The following is a 26,405-nucleotide window of genomic DNA, read 5'->3' on the forward strand; positions in this document are numbered from 1 at the left end:
TTTTCTGGTCACAACCTTGCTGACCAAAAAAGGATCTGGTCTAAATAGGATAAAGTGAATAAATGATTAGGAACCAGCAGATGGCTACCAAAGCAATCCAGGGCTGCCCTCATTGCTCATTAGCATAAGACACACCCACCAGCACCATGCCAATTTACAAAAGCTATGACAATGACCTGGAAGTTATTACCCTTTTCCTAGAAAGTTCTAAACAAACTGTCCCTCAATTTGCATTGACCCATTTCTTAATTTGCATGTAATTGAAAGTGGGTTTAAATGAGTATAAATACAGTTGCCAAGAACCCATATGTTTTCAACTTCAGTTGCACTGCCTCTGAGTTAGCCCTGCTCTGTAGGGAGCAGCACTGTTCAATAAAAGATTGCTAACGCTGAATTCTTTCCTGGATAACCCTCCTGGGCAAAGCTCCAATTTGGGGGCTCATCTGTTCTGCAATACTTTGATAAATTAAGCCTCTCTTGCCTTTATCTGTTTTTGTGCTTCTGTCAAGGTTTTCAAAGTGCTTTACTAACACAAAACCAACCTTCACTTGTTCCTTAACTCAGGTGTGGATGAAACCAACTTTTGTGGAAGAAAAGCAAAAACAAAAATTACCAAGGTTGTCTCAAGTGTCTCAAGTGTTCCATGACAGCAAATTTAGAAATCTGAAAACAAAAACAAAAAAAAAAACACAAACAGAATTCTTCCTTGGGTTATTCATTTACGGTTTTTATTTGACAGCAGTTAACCAAAAGTCTGATCTGGAGACTGGCCCAGACTAAAAGGACGGAAGTCAGTTTCACAGTGAAGCTACATGTTCCAGTTTTCAAGCAAGTGGATGTCATCTGATCAAATAACAATCTTCCAGGTCTTTATTTCTGCAGTTTGATTTGACTGCTTATGATGGTGGGTTCTCTTTCTGCAGATAGGGAACAAATATTTGTTTGCTCTTCACAGAATCCAGGCAATAGGGGAGGCCCCAAGTGGACTATGAAAATCTGTGTGATCTGTTTGGTTGTTTTTTTTAAAATTCCATTTTGTACTAGGGAGAAAACATTTATTTTTTACTTTTTAGTTACCATTGAAGAATTTCCCAACAAAGTTTTTGTTATAGAGAAAATGCTTTTAGTTCTCTTATTCCTGCTCCAAAACTTAGATTCAACTATTATAGAAGCATGAACAATTTTTTATGTATGATAAATGCAATGTAGTTTTACATCATTATGTGGTTGTAGATTAGGGCAGAGCTGGAGATTAAAGTGTTAAGTCAAATTTAGTTTAAAAAGTTAATCACACTTTAAAATGCTGTCCTATCACTTTAAAGACAGAATTTCCCTTTGTTCTATTTTAAAATAAAATTAAAACAAAATACCTGCTGCCATTGGTGACAGTTGTGAGCTCTGTTCCAGTAACTAAGTGGTCTCTTCATAGAGCCTTAACACACCGTAACACAAATCCTGTTTTGCTACTAGGAGGTATTTATCTTATATCCAAATCTTTTTAAATTTAAATCCTGAATTTAGTACTATGCAATAATTAGCACGTTTATATATTACCTGTTGCAGTACCCAGTGTCCACAATGTGCAAACTGGGCATACATTATTGCTACATTGTGACTGTGAAATTTCTTTTCTGATATTTTATACTGAATTGATTTTTTTTTTTTTTTTTGAGATGGAGTCTCACTCTGTCGCCGAAACTGGAGTGCAGTGGTGCATCTTGGTTCATCACAACCTCCACCTCCCGAGTTCAATCAACTCTCTGCCTCAGCGTCTGAGTAGCTGGGATTACAGGCACCCACCACCACGCCTGGCTAATTTTTGTATTTTTAGTAGAGACGGGGTTTCACAATCTTGGCCAGGCTGGTCTTGAACTCCTGAGCTCATGATCCACGTGCCTTGGCCTCCCAAAGTGCTGGAATTACAGGTGTGAGCCACCACACCTAGCTCCCTAAATTGATCATTAGGAGAAAACAAAATGCTTAGTAAGTTGTAGGAAGCAGTTTCATCATGCCCCCTGCATCTTGGGACTGCAATTTCTATCCCTTGCATGAGTCTGGTGAGACAGACAATCACACAGCAAAGTTTAAGTGAACCAACTTTATTACTCACAGATAGGCAGCAAGGAATAATAAAAGCTTAAGATGTATGGCAAACAGTCAAGGCTCAGGATAGTTTCCCAGAGCAGATAGAGTCTAGTCTGCATGTAGCTGAGGGACCTTCAAAGCATGCTCCACCCTGAGTTTTATACCTAAGTGATACTTGAGTGCTAGGCTAAAGCACCGTAAGATCCTGTTTTAGGAAGGATGGGAACAGAGCTCAGTCTGATCTGGCCAGTTCCTCCTTATCTGAGAATGTTCCATTTCCAGCACATTCTACAGTTACTCTGAGAACTACAAGAGAGAAAGAGAGAATGAATTTGGTCACCAGTGCAATCCAAAGACTTGTTCTGCAAAGCTGCTCCAACACAGGGATGAATTTATAGACCTAATCCACTACTCTCTTTATGTTTCATGTTACAAATAAAAAATAATGAACATATAATAGTGTTAAAAAAATCAGATGCAAAATGTTTCTATGTAAAGGGGGATCCTTAAGATCACTTGATTTAAATTCTGAAAAATATACTGATAAAAATATTTTTTATATTATTTATATTTTTATTTGGTTTATATTCATTTTTAGGATAATAGCTATCAAATTGTGAGACTGTGTTCCAGCTGCTAGCTTAAGTGCTGTCTATGCATTCTTTTATTTAATCTTCATGACTATAAGGCAGGCACTCATGTCAACTCCATATCCCAGAATTAGAAATGGACCTGTGGAGACTTAAAGTAACGTATCTGCCACCCAGCAAGGCAATGACCAAGCTTAGATTCAAACATAGATCAAAAGATACTGGAATATTGCTTCCGAATTGCAGGCAATGATTCATCAGAGGCTCAAGAAACCAACTGGGGAATCATCAGTGGCATTAAAAAAAATAGAGAATAAAATAAAGTGACATAGAAAATAGCCCAGGGTGGCCAGGCATAGAAACAGAGAGAGAGAGAGAGAGAGAGAAAGAGAGAGAGAGAGAGAGAGAGAGAAAGAAAGAAAGAAAAGAAAGAAAGGAAGGAAGAAAGAAAGAAAGAAAGAAAGAAAGAAAGAAAGAAAGAAAGAAAGAGAAAATAGCCCAGCACGTCAGAAAGTATTATTCTGTGAAACTTTTGTTTTAAATACACATGCACATATGTCTGTGTGAACTGATTCTTGATATAGAGTGCATTACTCACTCTGGGTAATGCCTTAAAATATATAAAATATACACTATGCTGAAATCAAAAGCAATAGCAATCTGCTTCTAAAAGGCTGAACATTCAAGTTTAATTTTTAAAAGCTATGTATAGTGACTATAGGATGGAAGATACACGTTAACTCACAGCTAAGTATTCTATTCTATTTTTTAAATTCATGCTAAAAGAAGAAAAACATTGTAAAATCAATTCCCCTTCCAGCAGATTGATAGAATTCACAACAAAACCAAACAGAGAGAACTCACTACAAAAAAAATAACATAAACACAAAGTCTCGTTTATTTTTGTCTGAAGCACACAGGAGCTCACTCAGCACAATAACAGTAAGCGAATCATACAAATATTGAGAAAAAAATGTTCCTATGAATACATACGTATATATTCTTAAGAGTAGCGATCAGGAGTTTAACAACAATGTAAAGTGGTTTTCTCTAAAGAATGCTTTCTGACAGGCTTTTGGGTAGGAAAAGGACAGGTAAATCACTGCCACATAACAGAAAAGCTAAGCATAACTCCTGTTACCTAGTCATTTGAACCCTGTGGACTGTGAAAGCCTTCTTGGAATTTACATTTAATTCCATCATTGGCCGGGTTGACTTCCACGTTTCACTAAATTTGGACAACATCTACAAAGTAACCCGTCAACTCTCAATCTCTCACACTCAGGGCTGTGGGAGGGAAGGGCAGGTGAGACCGGTTGTGAACACATACATGGGGACCAATGTTAGGATTTTCTAACAGTGTCTTTCTGTGTCTGCACTTCCTTCCAAGCTCTTCCTTTCTAGGCATTATTATAAAGTGTAAGGTGCAAAGTCATACCTACACTGGCTAGTAGATCTGAAATTGCTAACATCTCCTTGAAGCCATCCCCCAACCAAAAAAAAAAAAAAAAAAAAAAAAAAAAACTTAAAAATTCTTAGCAACCCATGCAATTTAAAAACAATTTCAAGTCATTGCTCATAACATACTTCTTAGTTTACCTGTTAATAACTCACAGCATTGCTTTTAAGCATGTGAATGTTTTCAGCCATCATCATCAACTTTAAAAATGGACAATGAAAAGGTGTCCAACAGGCTCCAGAAGCATCCAAATTTTGCATCTCTGTCTCTCCCATGTATAGCACAAGGTAGAACTGATACAATGTGCCTTCCAGCTTGCCTTTAAAGCTTTCCATATGTCTGGTTCTGAGGTGAAAAGATTAAAAATAGAAGAGCCTGGTAGGGACTGACAATTCAAAATGCATTGCTAGTTCTCACACCTGTTACGCTTCCTCTCTAAGATCTCAGCTGCCGTTGCCAACAGAGATATTGGAGGGCACACTTCAAAGTCGGCTAAGCATAATGGGGAGAGTTTCCTGCCATTTCTTTCCCTTTAACCTGTAGAATTCTTTCTGAAGTAAAACGAGTTTCAATGGGGGGGCTCAATGCTCACAGCACTAACTTAGAAAGACCCCTAGCATGAAGGGAGCTTGTTCCAAGATCTCCTCTTGCAGTCTGATAATTCAACTAGGAAACAGTCTCCTTGGTCTGTTTAGGACAACCTTTCACATCCTAATCTTCTACTTCCCATGTTTCCCTCTCATTTGAAAATGAAATTTACCTTAGCTGATTAGCCTGCTTTTGCATTCTGGTTACAAAAATATTTTGTGAATTTATGATAATCGATACTTTTGAATGGTTTTTACCTTTCAGAGTCTGTTCTGTTGAAAATACCATGGAACATGAGGGAAACGGTGGGGGGTGGAGTGAGGAGGCTGGTAAGTTAATTGTTTCTTTCCTGTCAGAGAGCAAGATACTCAAACAAAAAGTGACAAATAAAATTGGCTTAGAAAAGTGCCTCTCTACAATTCAGAAAGTCAGCCTACATTAGGCAAAGGCAACATTTCAAAGTGCAGAAAATCTGGCCCCAGGTATAGCTAATGCCTGTGGTACAGAAAGAAAAAAAAAAGGATACATAACATTCAGGAACACCGCACTTGGAGAAATAAAACATGTAAGTTTTAAGTGATGCAGAGAGATCAAAGTACATATAAACATTTCAACACACCCTATTTTTACGAGGAAAGGTATTCTGGTCTTCACACACTATCAGAGCTAAATTTAAATGTTTAACAGGATGGTTGTGTATGGCCATTCCTACTGCTTCTGATGCTACACTTATTTATATTTACTGCACGTGAATCCTAAGTCTACATGAAAACTCATGTTCAACATCAAAATGGACACCCTTAAAGAAGGTACAAGTGTAGGGTCCTGAAAATGCTAGAAGCAGCTACTGCCTGTAAGTAGGTCTTACACATCTCATCTAAATTCCTAAGCCTACTCATTTGGTTAGACACCATGTAAGCAAGTTCCTTTGGCAGGGGTTGAGGGACGAAGCGGAAGATTCTTGCCAGCCCCATAGAGAAATGGGGAGAAATTTGGCAGGGCATCTTTGACATGGCTCAGGAATTAGGAATATTAGAAATACAGACCAAGACTGGAAATTAGGTTTACTAAGCTACTTACCCCACAAAACAATCTCTGTTGTTTATTAAAAAAATAAGACTAAACTTTTGTTCCATCTTTAGGTGTCACAACCACATAATCAAATCTAAAAGTATTTCTACCAGGGGAAAAAAAATGGGCCAATTACTGCTAAATTAGCCTAAGTATGTGAAAATAAAATTTATACTACATGAGGGGGAACTGTGTTTTTTGTTCTGTAAATATGGAGTTAGCTATATTATATAAAGTTTTCTACTACAAGATAATATTAAAGAGTCACTCCTAAGCTCTAGGAATGAGTATTATAATATATTAAGAAAGTCTATTCTTTTTCTTTGCTCATTTATAGTATTTGTAATTAAATAAGAAAAATATAGAATTTAAATAACATTCACACCAATACTTAAAGATTTATCATAAGGTCATAATTTGGTTTTAATTCTAGGTTATGGGAAAACACACTGTGATAGGAAGCATAAAAATACTCTTTGCTCTGTAATGTTCCTGGATGTCTAGTAAGAATTAAGTCCCATTAATGTAAATAATAAGTAGGACATTATGTACTTTTCATTATCCTAAAATTCTAATGTTCTAAAAATTATAAGGAGTTAAAACAAAAAATTGGATAAAATCAGAAAATAGAATGCTTTCAATATACAGGGTTTAAATATTTTTAACAATATTTCTTTAACATGATTTGTCCTTCATTTTAAAATTCTAACAGACTGATATTTAAGTATGGAATTCCAACAACTACAACATATTGTTTGGGTGGAATAGGCTGGGGCAGTGGAACTGGTCCTGCTAGAATTGGCAGCTCCTGGATGCCCAGCACCTGCCCTAGTTTACAAAGACTCCAGGCTACATAAATTCCATAAAGCATGGAATTTGTTTCTCTTCTAATAAAATGGAAGCAACAATAACATCTCCACTATTATAAGTTGATTTTTAAGGTACACAAAAATACAACTATTTATGCCATGTAGTTACACGAATAATATTCCTAAGAGACTTTAAATCTTTAATACCCAACTTCTGTCAAACACTTTGAAGCACAAAACTATATTAAGAAAGCATGTGGCATTCAATTTCTGACATTCATCCCCAAAGAAGGCAAAGCACAACACTAACACATCTCTGAAGTGCAAATTCCATTAAGTGCAAATTTCTAAAACACAAGGTCAATCTAGAAACATGTTTTAAAATTCAACAAGTTCTCTTTTTAAATTAGTATGCTCCATATATAATTTTCAAACACAATCTGAAGTGATTTTCTAACATTTGTTCACAGTCTAACTTTGCTCCCTCATAAAAATATACTCTCATGGGTCCATTTCAGTTTCCTAATTTTTGCATTTATTAGCTCAAAATGTCTAACCTTTTAGGAACATCTTTTCTTTCCACATTTTCAAATATGAAAAAGGCTTTGCTTAAATCTCATTGTACCACCAGTGATAGCATTCCCTTCTGTTTGAGCTTAAAGTAAGTCGAGCAGCTCCAAATGGAGACATTTTCATGAAATTTATGAACCCTCTCAACCAGAGTTGAGAATTAGTGCAACTTCCTTCAAACGATTTGTCAAGTGAATACTGTAACTAGACACAGAGAGGGATAGTCATCCCAAGAACAAGGTACTATTTTTTGACTTTCTAACTCCACCTGGGCACAAGGGAGATGCAGAACCACACTAATCCCAGGAGAACGTCGTAGATGCCCGAGGGTCTTACACTGAGCTGGAAAACGGAACCACCTGCTTTCCGCCCACATAAACCTCCTCAATATTTCGATCATCTCCTGAAAGAAAAATCAAGGAATCATGTATAAAGTCCTTTCGTGTCAATAATTATCTTCATTGCCATCGGGAGAGATTTTTTTTTTTTAAAGATACTTCTAGAAGAGGAAATACTAAAAGCTGCTTTCCCCCCCACCCTCAGATCGTTTATAATCTGAACAGGAAGACATGATCAGTAGAAAATGCCACAGTTAATTTCTTGATTAGGGTCTGAATTCTGCTCCAGAGGCAGAAATCACATAAAGTTGAATCAGCCCCCTACAGCTGTCCTTTCTCAGCTAATGTGGTTGGTTTACATTTTGCCCCCGTGGAGAAAGAAATACTTTACACATTTCTTACACTCCAGAAGCAGTTCCATAAGAAGTAACACATGTGTCTTTCCATCTCAAGTTCACTGAGATCACTCTGAGCTCACTCAACAGGATTGGATGTAGAGTAGAATCTTCTGCATTACTGTTTCTCTCAGGGAGTGGAATTGAACGTGAGTACATTACAAGCACATTTATGAACCCTCTCAACCAGAGTTAAGAATTACTGTAACTTCCTTTGAACAAAGGTTAAACTTTGAACACGTGGTGAGACTCTACTATGTATCTGTCACAAAAGCATGGTAAGGCAGAATGTCAGATACTGAATGAGTGGCCTTCTATTTCTCAGCTTAGAACTTATGACTAGAGAGAGTCATGTGCACTTCAAATAGAACCTTTAAATAATATGCCACCAATGGGCTTAATGCTTCAGAATGTTAAAAAAAATGAATCAAAGCAAATTATCATACACAGAGTTTAATATATGGCATGATAAATACAGAGAGCCATGGCCAAGAAAAAGACAGGCAAAGATTTTATATAATATTTAGCATAGAGACATACATTCACCTACCTAAATAGAGGAACTTCTGGATAACAGCCTAAAACGGAAAATAAAAGTAATAAGAAAGAATAGTTTGTGCATTTAGAAAAGTAAATTCACAGCTGACAATGGTTGGCAAAGCCCAGAAATATGAATTTACTTCTCAATGGCAAAATCTACTTCCATTAATTAAAAAAGAAATTCCTACGTGCTTTTAAAAAACCTCCCAGAACAACAAAATAATCCATTGGCAATTAACAGTTCACCTATCGTGTGAAAGTTCTGGGTATGTAACTTTAGAGTCATCATGGAAAAGGTATTATATAAATTAAAGAAATTAATTTAGTAAAATAATTCAAATATTTCAAGAGGTGTATGATGTAAGACAAGCTTGTCCAATCTGCTTTATTGTGTTGTTGTTCTGTTTTGTTTTGTTTTAGGCTTTTAGCAACCTGAAGCCATGGTTTCTAGTTTCTGTCTCTAGTGATAAGCAGAAAAGAGGGGTGAGGGAGGGGACTTTACTGGCCCAACCAGAAACAGAAACTAAGAACTCATGACTGTATTCTCTCCCTTGGATACCCCTGATGTAAGAAAAATGACTAAAACTATTCCCTAGAGCCCTATTCCCAGAAATTAATTCTAATAAGAGAGTAAAAGAATAAACAATATAAAAATAATGATGGGATCAGGACATGCTATCCTCAAATCAAAAGCAGGAAGGTCATTCTGACCCTCCCCTCACCCCTCACCCCAATGCAGGTTATAAGACCATCACGTAAAGGGTGCCCTCCTTGTAACTGATCTCTGAAGACAAAGGGTCGCAGAGAAGAATCTGAACCAACAGGCCTTGCTGAGTCCCCTCTAGCTTATTACCACTGGATCACGCTCTTTGTCCTATCACATTTCTCTACAATGTTCCACTCTTCATCAAACCTAGCATAAAAATGCCAAAGTTTACCCATTTCTTTAGGTCTTTACTTCCTTGCGAAGGAAGTCAGTTAATGTGAAAAATTTAGCAGACACATAAAAATCAGTCAGATACTGTTCTCAGACTTTCTAGGATTTTGGTCTCCATAATTTAAGGTCATCACATGACTTCCCTTTCTTGACTTTGGGTTGTCTAGTCATGGCCTATAAAGTTCAAGTCAAGTTCTAGCTGTCACTTATTATCTGTAAGACCTTAGAAAATTAATTTTCTAAGGATTCATTTCCTGATTTCTACAACAATAGTAACTAGCAATTACAACTATGTCTATTAGCTGGGCATTGTGGCACATGCCTGTAGTCCCAGTTACTTGGGAGGTTGAGGCAGGAGAATCACTTGAACCCAGGAGGTGGAGGTTGCAGTGAGCTGCGATTGCGCCACTGCACTCCAGCCTGGCAACAGAGCAAGAGTCCATCTCAAGAAAAAAAAAAAAAAAAAAAAAAAAAGACTTTAATATCTTTATTATCACATTTACTCTTATAAGTAGATCAATTTAGAAACGGAAATAATTCTTTTTTTTTTTTTTAGAAAGAACTCAGTATCTTACAAGAAATTATTTTTTCAAGCAAGATAAAGTAGTTTATTTTATCCACAGGAAAACATTTTATGATAAAGCAACAAAGTTCATTTTCTTATAAAATTGAAAACATTGACGTAACAGAGTGGTCAAGAATCTTGCCTCTGGTAGTCAGAAAACCCCAGGTATGAGTCCAAACTCTGCCTACTAATCACTGGCTATGAGTCTTTACATAAATCACTTAACCTCCCTTAAGCCACACTGCCTCTATAAATTAACATAGCAACATTAATAGTACCTACTCCCTTAGAGTTGCTCTGATGGTTGAACAAAATTAGGTATGAAAGTGTCTAATCCCATACCTACCCAGCACATAGCAAGTGTTCAATGAGTTCTAGTTACATTATGGCTGTTTATAGCCAAATACATTCAAATATACAAACACACTCAAAAGAGAAAGGTTTTGTTAATACCATTGTTCTTAACATTGCTGTCATAAAATTACAGTAATTATCAAAGGGCTCTAGTGTCCCTTTTAAGATCTTCCTGCATTCCATTAAAATGTTTCAGTTTCTATTTTCTTTATAGAGGGAAGCCTTTATGGCGACTTTATGAAATAAATGCCTTTTGATTAACTTTCTTTTTCTTACCTCAGAAATATCACCAAAAAAATCCCCATAAAACAGGTCAATGGGAGAGTCAGATGCTTTGGGGTTGATCAGGAGGGCATCAAATTCCTTGCCCACTTCAAAGTTTCCGATCTCACTATCCAGCCCCAGGGCTACAGAGAACAAGGGAATAAACAGGATTACAAGCCGTCACACCACACTAATGTCTCAGTTTGTAAGGAGAGATTCTGCCAACATGTCACTAGGAGAAAAAAAAATTGGTATCTTAACAGTGAGACAGAAAAGCACTCTCATTCTAATGGTCACAAGACTTCTACTTACAAAAAGCAGAGTAACCACAGGAAAGCAAAATCTGGGAATAAAAACAGGTCCCTTCATCACTGGATCGTAATTCGGATTTGTCTCTGTTTCAGCTCTATTGGTGCACTTCCTAGCCCAGCTGGTCTATGCTTTTCATTTATCCCTCTAAGAAACATGATGATTAACACAATACCTTTCCTCTTTTTCCCTTCTATTCTCCCCACAACACTTCAACCCCTTGCCTTGCCTTTTTTTGTTCTTTCTGTTCCTTGAAATAGCTGACAGGATTTCTTTTCATGGCAGTGAAATGAACCTCGCATAAATAAAAAACTATTATCCTTTTGCATATTTGTCAACGCAGGCATATCCATCAGCAATTCCTTAGTTTAAATCTTTTGATTGGGAAAAAAAAAACCCTCACTTCTCAAAGTGAACAGATTCTCATAACTCAAAAGTCCCAAAGCTTTTGAAAACAGACCAATCTCTTTGCAACCTTGAAGGTTTTCTGGTTGCCAGAAAATAATGGTTTTCTAAAATAGAGCACAGGCCATAACATCTATTGACTTGGTTCTTCTCATAGCTACAAATCATGTTCCAAGATTATTGGATACCAAGGAAGAACATCTCTCATTTTTATGATTTAGTTTCAGAAAAATGGGGGTAGTGGGCTTTGCTCGCAAACGGAGCTATTGAATCTAAAGTTCCTTAAGGCCTGTAATCTGAGGAAGGTGTACACTGGGGTCACAAATGGAAGCATGAATAAAAGGAAGGTTAACCGGAGTGCAGTATTATTTATTTCAATTTTTGCATGTATATTTTGTATTCTATCCCTGCTAAAAGCTTTATGTGAAAATATTGAATTGATTGCCTCTGTTAGGCAATATCTAATACATTATATTTCTATGTGTAGGCATCCAGAAATTGTGGCATTTTTCTAAACACTGACTTAGAAATCTTACCTGTTCTTAAAAGATTCTTTAAAGGGTGACTCTCATTCTCAGAAAAGAAAAATGGCTTTTTAGCTAAAGTACTCTCTTTAGCAAGACAGGGGCATGAAAATAATCCAAAATGTTAAAAGGAGCCAGGTGACTTCTACTAATTGTATGGGGAAGGACTGAAGGTACTAGAAGATCACTGGACATTCTCTCCTCCTTCAATGATTACTTCTTTTCACACTTGACAAAGAAGCATGTCAACTATGAGTTTTTAATGACTGTATTCAACATAAAATTGTTGTGCATTTAATAGACCAGATAAGCAGGTGCAGTGACGAGCTGGGGTTTAGGCAAGTTTGATGATATATATAAACCAACTGGGCTTTTCAGTAGAGCCTAGAGAGTTCAGGAATGAACCAACCAGGAAAGACACAATTCTTTAAAGTGAATTTGTAAACTGATATAAATTCAAATTGTGGCACACAGACCCCAATGGGCTGGTAAGTGATTCGAATGCATTTCAGGAAACGCAGTCTGGCTGCCTTTGGAGTAAATGTTGGTTGACTCTGTGAAGATAATCTATGCTCATCTTGATCTTCTTGAGAGTGAATGGAAAGGCCATGGCAGTACTGGGAAAATGCCACACTTTAAATACAGATCCAATTCATCTCATTTTACTCTGACTATAGTAGAGAGACAAACTAAGGAAAAGAAATTCCATGAGTATGCCCAGTGACCCAGAAAATAGATTTAAAAGCTACACAGCAAAGTAGAAATGATTGGGTAGGCACCCATGCTGGCTTCATCAAAGAAACGGGATCCTGATGAAGTAACTCACAGAGCGCCTAGAATTCAAAAAGCACTACTTAAATACAACTCGTTTGTAACACAAACATAGGCGGCAGAATAACTACTCAAACTCAAATTCAGGTGTGAAAAGATAATGGTGGTGTGGGTGAAAGGTTGTAACACTTATTAAAATAGTGAGTAACGTGAAATTTGGGATTTTAGAAAATGAAACCATAAGACTTTGGGAAATCCAAAAAAGAAAAAAAAACCCAACACTGTTATTTGTTTTTCTTGAAATGTGCTTATGATGTTCATCATAGCCCCCAACACTCAAAGAAGATGTGAGAAGTCTCTTGCCAGGATAATCTTGGCTTCGATTGTCCTCCATTAGTAAGACCCAGGGTATCTATCATAAATCTACACCCAAATATGTTTCTAAAGCTATATCTACATTTTTATTTCTTACTAGGTCCCTAGGGTTTCAGACTATTTTTCACTATCAGATTACATTTATATTTGACCAATTTTTTTCCCATAACAATAGAGTTACCCGTGAGAACTGGGAAAAGCTGATGAGCAATATTTGCATATCAACCAACTATATTTTTGCATCTTTATCCTTTTAAAAAGGTTTGAGTAATTAGGGTACTTAAGTATATGAACCAAATGCATGGTCTTGGCAGGAATTTATACAGGAAGATACTGTAGTGGAAGGGCAGAAAGTCAGAATTTGCATGTCGGCTTATGATTACGTGGATTCAACTCATACACACTGTGTCTTGACAGCCATGTAAGCCTCACTCAGACTTCTTGTTTGTAAAACAGAATGAATAATAGTGGTTGTGAGGATTAAATAGCAACACGTATAAAGCGTGTTATATGATTCCTACCACAAGGAAGGAACTCAGTAAGCCTTGGCTATTATTTTACTAATATGATCCTCACTGAGGCCAAGGGAGAGCAATTACTTGACTCAATGGAAAAATTGATTCTTTTATTTATTTATCTGGAGACTCTGTTGCCCAGGATGAAGTTGTAGCGGCACGATCACTGCTCACTGCAGCCTCTACCTCTCTGGGCTCAGGTGATCCTCCCACCTCAGCCTCCCAAGTAGCCAGGACTCTAGGCACACTCTGCCACACCCAGCTAATTTTTGTATTTTTTTTTTTGTAGAGACAGGGTTTTGCTACATTGCCCAGGCTGGTCTCAAACTCCTGGGCTCAAGCGATCTGCCTGCCTCAGCCTCCTGAAGTGCTGGGATTACAGACATGAGCTACTGTGACTCTTAGGCACCCCACACAAGAATGGATTATTCTAAAGAATTCATAGGCATGTAACCAATGTAATATCCATTAAAACAATATGATAACTGTGTCTCAGACATCTGTTCTACCAAAGACAGTAAATTCACTGAAGGAATGATTCCTCCTTCAGTGAACATTACTTTACTGGCTGAGTTCTGGGTATGTCACATGAGATGTGATCATTATGAATATTGGTTTCTCTAATACCGAGCATGCACCTTCATACTACATCCAAGGACACAGATCAGCATGGTTGTATATTGTGTGACAGAAAATGTAATAGTCATTACCTTGGCTTCCTCCAAGAGTAGCTAGTCTGAAGACTTCTTTGAGGGTGAGGCTTTTCTCATTTACCTTATTAACTAAAAGGATATTGGAAACCATCACTGCTCTTCTGATTGCATCAAGCATGGAATATGAATAGCCACCAGCCACGTCTACAGTAGGTAAAATAAAACCAAAACAGTAACCTTATGAGGACAAGTGGAATAATACATATATCATTGTTTTTATGACATTCAGTCCTTACTATATTTTTTACAGTTAAAGCTCTTAACTATAAACATAAATAGCCATAGACTAAGATTTAAAGCAATTCAAAATCTAATTAGTATCAAATGCATACTTTAGTTTCTTATACCTGCTACAACTAATTATCACAAATTTTCTAGCTTAAAGCAGCAGAAATTTATTCTCTCACAGTTTGGAGGCCAGAAGTCTGAAATTAAAGTGTTGGCAGGACCACAATCCCCACAGGAACTCTAAGGAAGAATCCTTCCTTGCTTGTCTCAGCTTCTGGTGGCATTTCTTGGCTTGTGGCAGCATCACTTCAATCTCTGTCTCCACCCTCAAATAGCCCTATTCTCCCTGTGTCTTTTATTTGTCTCTCTTCCTGTCTCTTCTAAGGATATTGATCACTGGATTTAGGACCCACTCTATTTCAGAATGATCACATCTTGAGATCTTCACCTTAATTATATCTACAAAGACCTTTATTCCAAATGAGGTCACATTTACAGATCCCGGTAGACATCTTTTAGGGACCCACAATTCAACCCAATGCAATACTCAAATGGTTTTAAAAACCAAGAGAAGAAACTCTTATCTCTGAATATTCTATGAACACTCACAGAAATTGTTCAAATATGGCTGCATAGTTATAAGGATAATTTAGATAACATGTGGTTTAAAATAAGCTCATGGTTCTATTCAGTAAAAAATTTTCCTAACTTTGCTCTAATCCAGATGAGAGTTTTGGGAAATTAAAAACCCACTTCTTTGTAATTTTTATGAAGGACTTTTAAAATGAACTTGTGTATTTGGGGAAATTAGTGTAATAAATGAGCAATGCTAATGCAGACAGCTCTGTATTTTGGTGGGCATGATTAAATGAGGAATGAGATTTTAGCAATTTAAATAAAGTCCCTAATCATAAACCTTTAACAAGAATGAACATGGGATTATTAAATGAGTTTGTATAAATAAATTTCAAGTAAGTTAATATGTTTTACTAAAAGAAAACACATTTATAGCTAATAAAATAAGCTTCATATTTTGTGTTCCTTCTGTCATTTCTAGGTAGACATACGTAATTGTTAGTGCCTACAGATTTGTTGCACAAACAAAATAATTGCCTATTTAGTAGTAACTCTAGATTGTAGCTCAATTGTATGCTCAACTATCTCATATGTGCTTAGGTAAACTTGTGTTTAAATTAAAGAATCACCCAGCTCCCTAAAAACTTTCATTACATCTACTTAAGTTACTAGCCTGTGTTAACATGCAGTACCCATCCTTTAAATCTTCATTTTTATCATAGCTAAGAAAACAAACACAGTTTTAGAACAATGCACATTAAGCTTTCAAACAGTTTGTCTGCGGCTCCCTTCTTTACTGCTAAAACAACAAAAATGTTAAATATAGATAAAAGTAGAATGAAAATTTTATCACTATGGGGTACGAAAATATGTAAAGACTTACTATATTTTATTACATATGGATAAAGACTGGAAGCAATGCAGTTGCTTCCAGTAAGTATGGAAGATTTAAATAGATGCAGTTAAAAAATAAGGTATAAAATACCATGGAAAGTGGGATTTTCCAAAATCTACTCAAAATTAACCTTACAGAAAGAATAAGGATAGATTAGGAAATAATGCTATGCAATTCACTGGGAAAAAACTGAAAGATGCCTTATGATGTTCATTTAATCATCTTATATTCTTCTGATTGCTGATGTTAAGTCAGTAAAATAAATGTCAACCAAGAAACAATTTTGTGCTCATCAAAGAAAGACCCCTGATCTGCATAATTTCCTGGTATGTAGTCAGGACCATTTGTGTAGGAGTCAAGCTTTTCTTCCACGGATTTCCACTGTGATAGTAACTTGCCGATTCTTCCTGACTGTATTAGCTTTGTAGTTTCCCCTTTCATCTACAACACATTTAATGTAGGTTGTACTTTATCATATGGCCAGAGGCACTGTGGTAGATGAAGGAGAAATCATGAATGTCTAACATTTTAAGACCTGGTTTTAAACTGTGCACCTAGAACTTTTTGCTTTGTGGCAGTTTTGTTTTTTTTTTGTTTTTTGTTTTTTTTGAGACGGAGCCTTGCTCTGTCACCAGGATGGAGTGTACTGACGCAATCTCGGCTCACTGCAACCTCCGCCTCCTGGGTTCAATTGATTCTTCTGCCTCAGCCTCCCAAGTAGCTGGGACCACAGGCGCGTGACACCACACCTGGCTAATTTTTTTGTATTTTTAGTAGAGACGGGGTTTCACCATGTTGGCCAGGATGGTCTCGATCTCTTGACCTCGTGATCCGCCCACATCTGCCTCCCAAAGCGCTAGGATTACAGGCATGAGCCACCGCACCCAGCTGCTCTGTGGACCTTTTATCAGTAACTTAGGACCCGTGAACCTCAATTTTCTCAGAAAATAGAAATAACATCAGATATCTTAATAATTGCAGAGAAAATTCAGTTATATAATCAATATGCTGACAAAAGAGTGGAAACTGTGTGGAGGAGGGAGGAAAATTGAAGCATTTTCTCAGAAGATCTGATCCCTTACCCCACTCCTTCCCCAGGACCATCATGATGAAGATGGTTCCATTACTTGCTCATCAGAGTCAACATTTGGACACTATTATTTACAAGAAGACTCTAACAAAATTATACCAGAGCAAAAACTTAAGCCAGAGGAATATGGAAAGATTAAAAATGATTTCATATGTGTGTGCTCATTTCCTTTGCATTCATTCACTTATTCAGCAATCATTTACTGCACCCCTTATGTGTGCTTGATTTACTTAAGCACTTGTAAATAAAACCTATGGGCTCCCCACATGAGTGAGCTAACTATCTTGTTGGGGAGAAAGAAAAAAATCATATCAACAGACTCACATTAACAATAATTTTTTTTTTTTTTGAGACGGAGTTTCACTCTTGTTACCCAGGCTGGAGTGCAATGGCACGATCTCAGCTCACCGCAACCTCTGCCTCCTGGGTTCAGGCAATTCTCCTGCCTCAGCCTCCTGAGTAGCTGGGATTACAGGCACGCACCACCATGCCCAGCTAATTTTTTGCATTTTTAGTAGAGATGGGGTTTCACCATGTTGACCAGGATGGTCTCGATCTCTTCACCTCGTGATCCACCCGCCTCGGCCTCCCAAAGTGCTGGGATTACAGTCGTGAGCCACCGTGCCCAGCCAACAACAATTTTTTTTTTTTTTAAAGAAAATGGAGATGAAAGGCCCATTTTGATAGGATGGTGAGGGAAGACCTCTTTAAGGCAATGAAATTTGAACTAAGACAAGAATGAGAAGAACTCAGCCATATAAACAGAGGCAAAAAAGGGCATTCAGACAGAGAAACAGAATGCACAGAGGACTTTTGGGAGAAGGGAGTATGATTTATAGAGACGATAGCCAGGGTATTTATAAGACAGCCAGCGTAGGGAGGAGAGAGTACTGTGAGATGAGGCTGGGCAGTGGATGGGTGTCAAACCATTGTGGAACTTTGTGGGCCTTCTAATGACCCTTACATATTCAAAATCCCACTGAAGGGTGACGAGCACGAGAGGGTGACATGATCGGATTTTCATTGTGATTGCTTTGAAAAGAGGAAAACAGACTGGAAGGGCCTAGGATGGGTATGAAAACCATTAGGAAGCTAATTCAGCAGTTCAGCAAAAAACGATGGCAGCTCCCATCAGGTGGTAGCGACCAGTGAGGCAAAAGAGGATGGTTCCAGGAGACACTAAGAAGTCATGAGGTTGGGCATTGTGCTGGCTTAGGCATGGGGAAGAAGTGACGGAGAAGACCGTCCCCAAGATAATGACCACATTTCTAGTTAGAGAAAATGAATTCTCTAAACAGGAGAGCTATTTTAGAGAACTAGGTTTAAATGTGTCTTGGGATATAATGAAGTTCAGGGGTTCCTTCAGGAGGGGTCTAACAGATGGGAGAGTGCAGTCCTTTGAAAACATGGGTTTAGAATTCAGAGAAGTCTGGGCTGGATATAAAAACCCTGTGTGCCCGCATGTTCTCACTCATAGGTGGGTGTCGAACCATGAAAACATATGGGCACAAGGAGGGGAGCAGCACACGCTGGGGTATGTTAGGGGCTGGGGGGCTAGAGGAGGGACAGCGGGGGAGGGGACGTTGGGGAGGGATAACATTGGGAGAAATGCCTAACGCAGGTAACGGGGAGATGGAGAAAGCAAACCACTATGGCATGTGTGTATCTATGCAACAATCCTGCAAGATCTGCACATGTACCCCAGAACTTAAAGTACAATTAAAAAAAAAAACGGTGTGTCATCTGAATATATTTAATCACACGAGGCAATGGTTGTGGATGGCACCTCCTAAAAGGAATGTGTAAAGTCAAAAAAGAGACTGGCAAAGACTGAGCCTTGAAGAAAGCTTTCAAATGGTCAGGAGGAAGAGAATTGCCCTTCAGAGAAAGAAGGAAAGAACAAAGGTGCTTCACTGGATTCAAGATAAGATCATTTGGACAATGGAGAGAATAGTCAATTACGGCAAACACAGCTGAGAAGTCCCACTGCATGAGGACAGAATGGCATCCTTTGGAGTTCACAACAGAGATCCCAGTGGTAATACCCACAGGCGAAAGGGCAAAGGCAGTTGTCATGGAGGGTGGGGCAGGAATCCAGACGGAAGTTGGTGGAGGAATGGAAAAGGGCCTAAAAGGTGGTGCCAGAGTGCATCTTCACTCTTTGAAGAAGATTTGCCATGAAGGGAAGCAGACAGGTGGAGCAGGAGCAAGAGGGGGTTGTCTGATAAAGAAGCAGTCTTGGGCCTTACGTGGGGGCTCATGTCTGTAATCCAGCACTGTGGGAGGCCGAGGTGGGTGGATCACCTGAGGTCAGGAGTTCCAGACCAGCCTGACAAACATCGTGAAACCCCGTCTCTAGCAAAAATACAAAAATTAGCTGGCTGTTGTGGCATGCGCCTGTAATTCCAGCTTCTCAGGGGCTAAGGCAGGAGAATCATTTGAATTGAAAGGCAGAGGTTGCAGTGAGCTGAAATTACGCCACTGCACTCCAGCCTGGGAGACAGAGCAATACTCCATCTTAAAAAAAAAAAAAAAAAAAAAAAAAAGCAGGGAAGTTTGTTTCTTTGCTTAAAAGATCAGAAGATACTAGAGTGTTTGTGTACCAGCAGGAATGATCCAGCAGGAAGGAGACACTGATGATACAGGACGGTCTGCAGCCAAAGGAACTAGTTTATTGAGATGCTAGGAGAGAGAGAGAATACAGAACACACTTGCGGATATTTTGGTATTTTTGCCTTTGATGGGAAGAAGGGCTTTGTTGTTGTTGTTTTTGCTGTGACAGGGAAAAGAAGACAAAATGCCAGCCGATGCTGAAAGGTCTGGGAATTTGGTGGCAGGAGACTGAGAGAAGGATTTCTAGTTGCTTCTAGTTTCTCAATGACATATGAGATGAGGGAGGCCTTAAGCTAGAAGTTGGGGTAGAAAGTTTAAGAAGAAATGAGAAATGCTATCTTGGAATAAGGAGATATACGCCTTATTACAGACCAATAACTAATAACTATTGTCCACGCAGAGGGCCATTTGGGATTTGAGAACAAAATTTAAAATGAAAGCCCACTGGGGGTTTTCCTCTAGCAAATTCCAGGTGCTCCACTGCAGGCACTGAATGGGGACTTTTGACATAATCAAGGGTGGCGCTTTTGCGATATGAATACAAAGAAAATGAGAGGAATATAAGAAGTGAAGATGTTTCCAAAGGAATGATTGCAGTGATGTACTCTGACATCTAAGAATTTGAATTAGAATCATGGATTTTGAGAAAGCATGGAGTCACTGGATTAGAGTCTACAAGCGATCAAACAGCTTTTGGAATAACAGAAGAAGTAAGTTAGGATATGGAATTAAACTGAAAAGTGAGGCACTGGCTCCAGGTATGTTGTTTGTTTTAGTGAATGTGTGGGTCTTGTTTATGTAAACTTGTTCTATACATTTATATTTCTCTTCAGATGACTATTTTTGGTTGCTATTTTTTTATTGTTGTTTTTACAAGTTTGTTCGTATTTTACATAGGAGGTATCCTATTTTTAAAATTCCTCAAGTAGTTATCTCTAATATTTTATACTGCAAAGTGAAAAGTAAAACATACAATTCCCTTTTTTCTGAGACAAGGAATTTTTTGTTTTTGTTTCTGAGACAGAATATCTGTCACCTAGGCTGGAGTGCAGTGGTGTGATCTTGGCTCACTGAAACCTCCACCTCCTGGGTTCAAGCAATTCTGCTTCACCCTCCCATGTAGTTGGGACTAGAGGCACATGCCACCACACCCAACTACTTTTCATATTTTTAGTAGAAACAGGTTTCACCATTTTGGCCACTTGCCAAATACATCCGCCTCTCAGCCTTACACATAAATTACAATTTCTTGGATTTTGTTAATAAAATTAGAAGTTAGAATTATGTGTTATACTTGAAAAATTCTTTCTTGCAGAGTATGTATTTTTTTTTTTACAACTTTATGATAAAATACTGAAGACATTCAAATGGTATACGGAAAGCATAAAACCAAAACTCAAGAACCTAACACTCAGTTTTTAAAATAAGTACCATATATTTAGGTCCCAGGAACCTCTTTCCGGCCTGAGGAAAACATCTTTCTGATTTATGCTGTCATTCTGATAGGTTTTTAAATATACATATATTACTTTTAACATTGTGCCTATTCTGTCTTGAGATATATTCTTAGCTCTTACTTTCACTTTTTAAAATCCTCAACAATTCTTTAATCTTCTTATTTTGATGGATTTTAGCTTTCCATGACATCATATTGTACCGTTATTTTCCCACATGGCCTTTCATTTGCCTCATTGTTCATTGAATGATGTAGGTTTTCAAGTAAGTTTTTCAAATGGTTCCTAAGGAAAATATTTTCCAAGTCTTTGTATAGCTGAGAATTTTGTTGCCTTCATATATAAAGGAGAACTGGGCCTGGTATATTATTCTTGACTAACAACTGCCTTGTCTCCAAACTCTTTTCTTGCCTTTTGGTATTTTGTGTGCCAACAAAAATCTCTGAAAGAAAACTGGTTTTTAATTGTTTTGTTGATAACTGACTTTTCTCCTTCTGTCAATATTTTGAAATTTTTAAATTGTAATTAAAATATTTTGCCGCAACATGTTCAGTTATGATTTAGTGTAAAACAGGGTAAGGACTTTCAAGGCAGTTCTTTCTTAAGCTCAGAAAAGATTTACCCTTCAAAGCTCTGACTATTCCATCTGTCCCATTTGTTCTGGGTGCTCCATCAGAAAAAGACCCCTAGGCCAGGTGCAGAGGCTCATGCCTGTAATCCCAGCAATTTGGGAGGCTGGAGCAGGCAGATAACGAGGTCAGGAGATCGAGACCATCCTGGCCAACATGAAACCCCATCTCTACTAAAAATACAAAAGTTAGCTGGGCATGGTGGCATACACCTGTAATCCCAGCTACTTGGGAGGCAGAGGCAGGAGAATCACTTGAACCAGGGAGTCGGAGGTTGCAGGGAGCTGAGATCATGCCACTGCACTCCAGCCTGGTGACAGAGCAAGACTCCAACTCAAAAAAAAAAAACCTGAATGTTGGTTCTGTCCTTTCTGGGCTTCACATCGATCATCCTCAAATACCGTCTATTATCTTTGGTTGACTTTGTTTTCCAGATCACTGATTTGATGTTCTTCAACAATAATTCTGCTTCTCATAGATTCCTACAGGGTTGGTTGGTTGGTCATTTCCTTAACTGAGGTATAACTAAAATATCATAATACATATAGATCTTAGATGTTCAGTCTGGAGAATGTTAACAATTATATAGCTTTAACTACTTTGCAAAAAAACTAAGATATTAAACATTTCCATCACCCCAGCAAGTTCCCCCATGGCCTTGTCCAGTCAATACCCTTAATTCTTACCTACAACCTTCGGCAACCACTTTCAGACTTCTACCAGTATCACTTAGTCCTGTCGGTCTGTGAGTTTCATGCATATGGAATCATGCAGTGTGTGCTTTAAGCCCACACCCTGGCATATATATACCCACATTTTGCATATATCAGTAGTATGTTTTTTACTGCTAAATAGTATTTTATTATATGAATACACCTCAACTTGATTATCCTTACTCCTGCTGATAGATGTTTGGATTGTTTCCAGTTTGGGGCTATTATAAATAAAGCTGGTATAAACATCCTCATACAACTCTTTTATTTTACTTATTTATTAATTTATTTATTTTGAGACAGGGTCTCACTCTGTCACCCAGGCTGGAGTGCAGTGGCATGAACACAGCTCACTGCAGCCTCCACCTCCTAAGCTCAAGTGATCCTCCTGCCTCAGCCACCCAAGTAGCTGGGACCTCAGGTGCATGCCACCATGCCCAGCTAATTTTTCTATTTTTTGTAAAGACAGAGTTTTGCCATGTTGCCCAGGCTGATCTCAAATACCTGAGCTCAAGCAATCCTCCTGCCATGGCTTCCCAGAGTGCTGGGATTATAGGTATGAGCCACTGCGCCCAGCCTCATACAACTATTTTGGCAAATACACATGTTTATTTCTCCAGGGTAAAATACCCAAGAGTAAAACTCCTGGGTCATATGTAGATGTATATTTAACTTTTTAAGAAAATCCCAAAACGTTCTCCAAAGTAGCGATAACATCCAATCTCCTTCCAGCACTATATGAGAGTCTGCATGCTTTTTAATCTGATTTTCTTCAGTTTTCTTCCTTCATTTCTAAAATTTCTACCACAGTCTTTTCATAGAACCATGTTTTCCTGTACTCCAGGGATGAGGGCAATTTTCTGAAATTTTCTTCTGGATCCTAAAGCAGATCATTTTCAGCTGTTTGCTCATACTCTTATTCTTTGTGATATCACTTTATCTTGTTTTGCTCTATTTCTGTTAAATTTCATGTGGATTTCTTCTACCTAATATTTGTGCAAGTCAAGATCTGCCTGCACTTGTTATAGATACAGTATGTGACCTGCTCTCTATTCATAGGATGAGGTATAATAATCTTCTAAAGTTTACAAACTGAAGGGTAAATTGATACATAAAAGTCATGTTTAGGAAATAATATAGAGTGACTATTGCAAAAAAGACTAGGTAAAAATGAAACAGGATTCTCTGAGTAAACAAGTTAATAGGTCATATTTAATCAAACATTTGGTCACCAACCTCACCCTTTCCTTTTTAAGACAATCTTTCTTGATTAGTGTTACATGTCAGGCACTGTGCTAACCATTTTGAGTGCATTTTAAAATTTAATTCTCTAAACAAGCTTGTAAGATAGACATAGTTGTAATTGCTAGTTACTACTGTTATAGAAATCAAGAAACGAATCCTTAGAACATTAATTTTCTCAAGGTCTTACAGATAGTAAGTGACAACTAGAACTTGACTTGAACTTTATAGGCCATATCTAGGTAACCCAAAGACAAGAAAGGGAAGTCATGTGATTAACTGAAAACAGTACCTGACTTTTTTTTTTTTTGAGACTAAGTTTTGCTCTCATTGCCCAGGCTGGAGTGCAAAGGCACAATCTTGGCTCACCACAACCTCTACCTCCTGGGTTCAAGAGATTCTCCTGCCTCAGTTTCCGGGTTAGCTGGGATTACAGGCATGCGCCACCATGCCTGGCTAATTTTGTAATTTAGTGGAGACGAGGTTTCACCATGTTGGTCAGGCTGGTCTCGAACTCCCAATCTCTGGTGATCCACCCGCCTCAGCCTCCCAAAGTGCTGGAATTACAGGCATGAGCCACCACTATCTAATTTTTATGTGCCTGCTAAATTTTTTATATTAGCTGACCACAGTGTGTAACAAAAACTCTTGGCCATTTTTTTCTTATCCCTTAAAGCTTTTTTGTGAACGTAAAATCACTCGTTTCCTCCTTTAACACCTGTGACTGTATGTAGAATTATCACAATCTCGATAACTTAAGGCTTAAATTAGAATTTTAAAAATCTTGATTACTTTCATTCCCGTAAAATTGGGGAAAACTTCTAATCTAATATATACCTCTTTAAAGATATTAGTAAAATTATTATGCACATTATTGTGTCTTACCAATTATTTGCTTCGTAAAATGTCTCACTATAACAAACTGAGACTTGAGTTACTGCTGAAAGTGATGAAAAGTACCAGTGTCAACATGCATTCAGTCTGATGCTCTCAAATACCAGGAAGACAAAGGCATCAAGAACAGAAAACACTCCTCCTACCCCATATTCATTAGACAAAAAATTTAGTTCAGTCATTCAGTCATAAAAGGAGGCTCACAGAGGACACCTAGACATTTGAGCCTGACCCACACTTTTAAAGTGAACAACACGGCACACTCTCAAGAAACACAATTAAAATGTTCTGTGAGGAAACAAAATATCACTAATCCATCACTAATTCCTATGCATTAGAACGTCCCTCAGCTTAGTAGACAAGTAGACTGTCTATGGATATGGAGAGGTCTCATTTGGCTAAACATTGCTTAAAAGCAAAACCAATTCTTAACATATGCACGAATTCTCAATTCTGCCATAGATTGAATCTGTGCTCACTATGGCAAGGACAAAAACATTTCATTTGAGACTGTATTTGTAATGACACAGTTATTTTGAAAACTACAAATATACAAATCCAAACCATTAAAACCTAGCCAGAGAAACAAAAGAAAACAAAAGTCAAGGACTATTTTTAAAATACCTCTGAAATACGTTAGAAGGAATTAATTATCCTTTATAGCCTAACCTTTGAAAATAAAAACAGGGATGAGACCTTTCAGGATGCTAGCATCATCAAAACTTCTCCCTTTGCATATATACTTTTCTTACTGCTTCTAACTTCTCTATTTTGTTAGATACTTATTATCAAGATACTGCTGCCAGATAATAAAACTAATTTTTTTGAGACAGAGGATCACCTATTGTCCAGGCTGGAGTGCAGTGGCGCAATCTCGGCTCACTACAACCTCCACCTCCTGGGTTCAAGCAATTCTCCTGCCTCAGCCTCCCAAGTAGCTGAGAATACAGGTAAACACCACCACACCAGGCTAATTTTTTGTATTTTAGTAGAGACAGGGTTTCACAGTGTTGCCCAGACTAGTCTTGAACTCCTGAGCTCAGGCAATCCACCCGCCTCGGCCTCGCAAAGTGCTGGGATTACAGGCATGAGGTACCACACCCGGCCCAAAACTAATTTTTTAAAAAACAGAGCAGTCACCTGCGAATTAGTCACATTAGAAAGTTACACAATAAGCAACCACTTTGCCATAGCTCCAAATGGTGAACTACTAACCTGTACCCAGCCCTATCTTGACTTCATGTTTCAGGACTTCTAGCACATTTAGAAAGCCGCTGCTGAGCCTGTAAAGAGAGAAGATGTCAGAGCAAGGAGACCTATGTGGTTCCGACGAAAGAAGGACACTAGTAACAACGATGGTGCTATCACTGAAAACTGTGCTTCCCAGTATATCAGCTCCAATGTTGACACAAACACATAGTCAAATCAGACCAGCCAAGTCCTGAAGTAAACAGAATCAATAAAGAGACTGATCCTTGGTCCGTGGGCCAAGGTTAATCTCAGGTGGGCACAAAGCAGCAAGAGCCAGAGAAAAGTGCAGGGGATCATTTGGGGAAAAAAATGAAGAAATCAAACTTTGTAATTAATACAAAAGTCTTATTTGTCTTTAATATTTTTTGACCAACACATCCTTTTACGTTACAAAGGGGAAATTATAAAGCATTACCTTTTCTCTGTGCCTAGAATAATGTGTTAGCCTGAATGAGTAGTGATTTGCAGGATCAAAGAAAGGGGGGTACAACTGGATAAAAGGGTGCGGCCCAATGAGTCAGGACCTGATCATTCAAATGCTTCTTCTGAAGACAGGAGCAAGTAGCAAGCAGGAGAGATGGTTAAGCTTAAGACATGTGCCACCTTTCTTTTTTTTCTTTCTTTCTTTCTTTTTTTTCTTTTG

The 26,405-nt window shown here is 38.0% G+C and overlaps 1 protein-coding gene across 2 annotated transcripts in view; it reads right to left on the bottom strand.

Moving 5' to 3' along the window:
• Nucleotides 1–3,550: 3,550 nt before the first annotated feature.
• GDA (guanine deaminase) overlaps nt 3,551–26,405 on the bottom strand; it is a 117,245-nt gene continuing 94,390 nt past the window's right edge. The window contains exons 10-14 of one of the 2 annotated variants that reach the window (XM_039461513.2): nt 25,727–25,794; nt 14,175–14,321; nt 10,578–10,708; nt 8,456–8,483; nt 3,551–5,071 (exon numbers count right to left, since the gene is read on the bottom strand). In XM_039461513.2, coding sequence (XP_039317447.1) covers nt 4,983–5,071; nt 8,456–8,483; nt 10,578–10,708; nt 14,175–14,321; nt 25,727–25,794 — 463 coding nt within the window. In that variant the 3' untranslated portion in view covers nt 3,551–4,982. Of the gene's footprint in view, nt 7,576–8,455; nt 8,484–10,577; nt 10,709–14,174; nt 14,322–25,726; nt 25,795–26,405 lie in introns of both variants that reach the window. The other variant, XM_003935617.4, reaches the window with a different exon arrangement.

This window comes from Saimiri boliviensis, chromosome 2 (genome assembly GCF_048565385.1).
Source record: "Saimiri boliviensis isolate mSaiBol1 chromosome 2, mSaiBol1.pri, whole genome shotgun sequence".
Lineage (NCBI taxonomy): Eukaryota > Metazoa > Chordata > Mammalia > Primates > Cebidae > Saimiri > Saimiri boliviensis.